Source organism: Triticum aestivum, chromosome 7B, assembly GCF_018294505.1.
Source record: "Triticum aestivum cultivar Chinese Spring chromosome 7B, IWGSC CS RefSeq v2.1, whole genome shotgun sequence".
In the NCBI taxonomy this organism is placed as follows: domain Eukaryota; kingdom Viridiplantae; phylum Streptophyta; class Magnoliopsida; order Poales; family Poaceae; genus Triticum; species Triticum aestivum.
In genome coordinates this window covers 118,282,125-118,287,676 of record NC_057813.1, presented here as the reverse complement: position 1 = coordinate 118,287,676, position 5,552 = coordinate 118,282,125, and the positions used below count along the sequence as shown (strand labels likewise).

Here is a 5,552-nt window from a genome sequence, read left to right as displayed (position 1 = left end):
CCTGATGCGGAGGAGGAGGAGGAGGAGGACCCTGATGCGGAGGATGATCCTGAGGACGTGGAGGAGGATCCTGAGGACGTGGAGGAGGATCCCGAGGACGCAGAGGAGGAAGCCGACGCAGTCGAGGATGATGAGGAGGATACGGTGCTGGTGGCTGGGTCGGAGAAGACGGTGACTGTGGAGGGCGGTGCTGAGGAGGAAGCGATGGTGACCGTATCCAAGGAGGGCGGCGGTGAAGTTACGGGGTTAGAGTCTGCCGTGGTAGAGGAGCCCAAGGATGCTGCTATTGTGGATGAGGGACAAGAAGAGGCAGAAGAGGAGGAAGCTGAAGAGGCAATGGAAGAGGATGCTACAGAGATCCCAGGAGATGGCGTCGCCCCAGATGGTGAGTAGGGCTGCCTATTCACGTGTAATGCGCAGTTCAATGCTACTCCCTCTGTCCCATAATATAAGAACGTTTTTAACACTACACTAGTGTCAAAAACATTCTTATATTATGGGACGGAGGGAGTATCTTTTTTATGGTAATAATAATCTTGGTTTTGACTGGACTTATGTTAGATGTTATCGCTTACAGTTGAAGTCGTTAGGTTGAGGGTGGAGGAACGAGATATTAATCAATGTTGCATGGAAAATTGAGATTTTTGTTTAGCCTTCGTCACTAGATTTTGTACCCTCACTTGCTTATTGGTGAGCACTTATGTGCCAAAATGGACTGAAGACATGGAACTGACAATTAGCCGATTCATATATGCCCAATTTTGACGGTTTCTTGTATGAAGCGAGGTTGCCCATAGAGACTGAGTGCCATCTCATTAAACATGTCCCCTCATGGTTGGAATGTTTAGTACTCCCTCCGTCCCATAATGTAAGACGTTTTTACTCTAGTGTAGTGTTAAAAAGCGTCTTACATTATGGGACAGAGGGAGTAGTTTATTTGTCTATTGGCATCAAATATTAAAATCTATTTGTGAGGAATACTGCGGTGTATTTTTTGTCATATAATGCACATTCTTATGCTGAACATTATGCATGACACTGTTTCCTGTCCGATCAAAAATGCGAATTGCACGCAAAACTCATGTTTCTCGTGCCCTATACTATGTCCAATTAGTTGGTGGTTTTAATGTGGTCATCTTTTCCATGTATACTCCAGACATGAATGAACTATCTGAAGAAGAACATGAAGAATCTGGGCATGAAGGTACACATGGGAATAACGACGAGGGTGGTGTTGCCTGCCAGTTGAGTGTTGATTCTGAGGCGCAGAATGGTGAACTTGACTCCTCATTGCCTACACCAGGTTCAGTTTCAGTGGGCAATACTAAAGACTTACAAATATTTCTTCATGGATTGCCTAAGGATTGTGCTGAGAAAGACATTACAGAGGTCTTTTCCCAATTCGGAGAGATTGAATCTATTAAAACAATTAGAAGAAAGAACGGCATTGCATTCGTTCGTTATATGAGCACTGAAGCTGCAAAGAAGGCTCTTGCCGAATTTAAGGAGGGGGCTGAGGTTTTGACGCAATAAACTCTTCTGTCCTTCAAATGGTTTTTCTTTGAATATGTCTTAGTTTGTTGAATATTGCTATTATTTTTCTCAGGTGACAGGGGGAAGGGTTAAAGTATCAGCTTCTAGAGGTGATAATACCCTTTACCTTAGCAACATCTGCAAGAGCTGGACAAAAGAGCAGGTAAGATATAACAAGCCTTTTCTGATCCTGATGTTTAGAAAATCCATACATATACTCTTTCAACAGTGCTATAGTCTGAACTGTATGTTGAATATTAGAATATTTCCATATCAATAGAAACTTATTGAGGCTGTTTGGCTCTTGGAAGATATTGAATTAAACAAAAACTAATCTATGTGTATAAAAGGCTTTTTGTTTGGTGCATTGTTTCTGTTTCTTTAGTAGAACGACTAGTCGCGACTGAGTCGTAACTGAAAGTCGACTCAACATGTCGACTCGAATCATTGGCTGAGTCGAACAACTCGATCGACTAGTCGCGACTAGTCCAGGTTTTTGAGTCGAAGGACTAAAAGCTGGCCCCGCCTGTCATATTGACCCTCTCCCTTGCCCCTTGGCCGACTCTGCTGCCCCACAATCCTGCCGGCGCCGCCGCAAGCTGGTTGCTGGCTTGCTGCTGCTCCTCCCCTGTACCTATTGCTTAACTCATGTCGACTAGTTGACCGCGAGTCTAGACTAGTCACGACTAGTCAAGAGTTGCTACCCCAGAACGACTCGTCGACTCGAAAACAGTTGTTTGGCGCCATCATGCCGTAACTGAAATGATGCTGATCTTTCTAATAGAATAGGGTTATGGTATAAAATCAACCTTTTGGATACAAAGATGTGTTCATTCACTTAGTTTATAAGATATGAGATGAGGCCTGATCTACCTGTACAATTCCACAAACTACTAATGGAAGTTTTTCTGTTTTATAACCAAACTAGTTAATTGCTTGTGCGTTGCTACGGCGACACACATATTCTGATGGTTCAATATCAATCATGTCTTAGGGCTAGTTATTTTGGTGTTAGTAGGTTTTCGTCCCATAGCATTCGTTTTGTTGGCGAGCGAATGTGGTGGTTTTTTGTATAGTGTGTTGGACTCGCTACCTCTCTTTGCTCTCCTCCTGGATGTTTCTCGGATAGACGTATTTCCGTTCTATGTAATGGAAAGAGGGTCAGCCGGGTTTAAAAATATATATATCAATCATGTCTAATATACATCCTTTAAAATCCACATACAATCACATGGTATTGTCTACTTTTCTTTGCAAGCTTCCCAATCAAAACTCACAAACCATGCAAAAAAACTCACAATCTTTGTCAACGACAACCATGCCTATATATTTCTATTACGTCACATTAAACTTCTCCCTCCCGTTGCAATGTAACAATCAAAATACAGTCTACCTTTTCCACCTGTCCCCCTGGCCGCAATGTATGTTATACTATGTTCTCTCTCCATCTCTCCTGTTGCAATGCACGATCAAGAAGTAGTCTCTCTTCTTCGCTCTCCCTCTCTCCCATTGTGATGTCATGATCAAATTGCATTCTATGTTCTCTCCTTTCATCCCTCCTAGTATCCCTTTTCACCCCACGCCCCGCCCCCAATGGCACCCTGATGAGACTAAGACAGTGCAGAGGTGTAGTGAACCATAGATGTCGGTGTAGCTGGTGGTGTGGGAGATGTTGTCCGAGTCCCTGGCGGTAGTGAGGTCCATCCAGGCGTCAACGTGGATGCTGAAATTCTGACCATATTTTTCCTCTTGTTTCACACCGTGGAACTCTAGCGCCCCCCCCCCCTCCTGAACAGCTTGTTGCTGCCGCCCTAATCCATCACCACCACTCCTCCCGCCTCCTCATCGACTCCCAAGTCGCGGAGCTCATCGCTGCATTTGGTGATGGAACAAAGTATGTAAATAGGCAAATCAGAAGAGCATACTGAAAATCTGTTTGTTGGGAGCCAATTCGCATATGGAAATGGCAACAAAACGTGTTGTCCATATTACCTAACAAAAGTTATCAGTTGTTAGCATAAGTCACAATTTATCCTGAAAAGAACCATAGAAGCATATTAGAGTAGGCAACTTAGATGTGTATGTAGTGGCTGCAAAGTTCAAAATACATAGTCTGCTTGAAAGAAAACATGATGTCTACCCACTCCACGTCCCTGGCAATATGGAGATTGGCTCTTGAGAGGAGAGGCAGCAGTTTGGCCTACAAAACACATAAAAGTTTTCTCAGTTGTTCCAGTAACTACAAATTACTCAAATTTTAAACAAAAAGCTGCTACAAATGGATACAAAATCAACCATAAAGTAGAACTGTAGGCAGCAGGGAACAAAAATTAACCGATACATTATCCCCAGAAATAGTCAGCCCTATCTAGCTATCCTAAAAAACGGCTTTAGTGATCAATAATAGTTCCAATCAAATTACCCAGTTTGAAAAATAGAGTGCTCCACTTCATCATGTCTCGTCGGGATGGTTTGCTCTGATGGATTGGTTGCGTACACTTGCAGAAATGAAAAATAGCATCAGATCAACTCGAATAGCAATACACATAACAAGCTGTAATTAGAGACTACAAGCATCTATACTGAGATTATTATCTCCAGTATGTAACAGGAAGCATAAATAATTTTCATACAAGCAAAATGATTCACATACCTCAGTAATTCTCCCCCTTGTTATTGAACTTTCAGCCATAGCGCGTCAATGTTTAAGAAAAATCTATGATAGCTTGGATCCAATAAAATTGCAAATCTGTTAAAAACCATTTTCATGCATGTAGCAGCATCGGGAAACATATGCGACCATGATGGTGTTGTCCCTGTGAGGGCATTGTCCCCAGAATTCATGGCTTCCCCTTTCATAAATATATTAAGTCAGTAAATGGTCCCAATAAATACGGGGTTGAGTACATCGACAATAAACTTTTTGGGTTCAGAACAATATCATTAGATACATCCATGTGAAACATAGTTCTAATATGACACATCAATTATTTATCCTCGGACAAGAGTAAACAATTTGTTGTCCACTCATACTTTTTGGACAAGAACATGAAAGCAATTTTGGATATGTTTTTGACTGAATGGACTATGCAAGAATAATCTCTGATTAGAACATGAGTAGCTATGTTGTCCTCCGTGTACAGCCAAATCTAAGACTTCTTGTGATGACAAAAGCAATGATCAGCTAATATTGCAAAGGGGGGAAATAATGCAGTAAGACTTCATCATGTATATATATATACGGCATGTATGAGCAGCTGCTGCTATGTTGCAACAACTGAGAGCAATTCTCGATGTCAGCACAAAAGGCGAAGCCATCTATGCAACACAAAATAGATGCACCACAACCATTGAGTCTCCACCGCCGCTCAACGAGACTAACACACACCAACGGAGCAGAGCGGCGGCTATGTACGGAATCTTCACAAGAATGCAGGATGCGAGGGCACAGAGGTATGGCGGGGACTACGTACCTGGTGACAAGCTGGTCGGTTTCCTACTCGGCGAGCCTCCCTCTCATCCGTCTGCGCTCACCGGTGATACGCTGGCCCCCGAAGCTCGCGCTTGTCTTCCACCCAGACATCGGCGGCGCTGCATTGGATCTGGTTGGCCGTGAGCTCCCGCCAGCTTCCCCCCAGGGGTCAACCTCCTAAGTCGTCGGCGGCGTAGTCCATGGAAGTGACGGTTGTTGCGGTGGTGGAGGGGAGCAGGTCGTGCAAGGACGGCATGCACGGGCTGCGCGACGGTGACCGAGACGAGCATCGGACGGTGATGGAGATGGGCAATTCATCATAGCAGGCGAGTTTGGGGGCGGCGGCGGCGGCAGCGGCGGCGATTTTTCTAACGAGATCGAGAGAGAGGGCGGATTGGGAGCGAGAGGTGGGGGAGACCGGGAGACGGGACGTGGGACGGGAGTGGGTCGTGGTTGATTTTTTTTTAATCACGTGAAGTAAGGTTGCAAGGGAACGTGGGCTGCTCCTGCGATCTTTTTGCGAGGGGGAGGTGGAACCAGTCGAACC

The 5,552-nt window shown here is 44.5% G+C and overlaps 1 protein-coding gene across 1 annotated transcript in view; it reads left to right on the top strand.

Moving 5' to 3' along the window:
• The window catches only part of LOC123156125 (nucleolin), a gene marked incomplete in the record, with an annotated part of 14,740 nt that overhangs the window by 917 nt on the left and 8,271 nt on the right, over positions 1 to 5,552 (top strand). Inside the window, 3 exon segments of the mRNA XM_044574294.1 lie at positions 1 to 385; positions 1,157 to 1,518; positions 1,607 to 1,696. Coding sequence (XP_044430229.1) covers positions 1 to 385; positions 1,157 to 1,518; positions 1,607 to 1,696 — 837 coding nt within the window.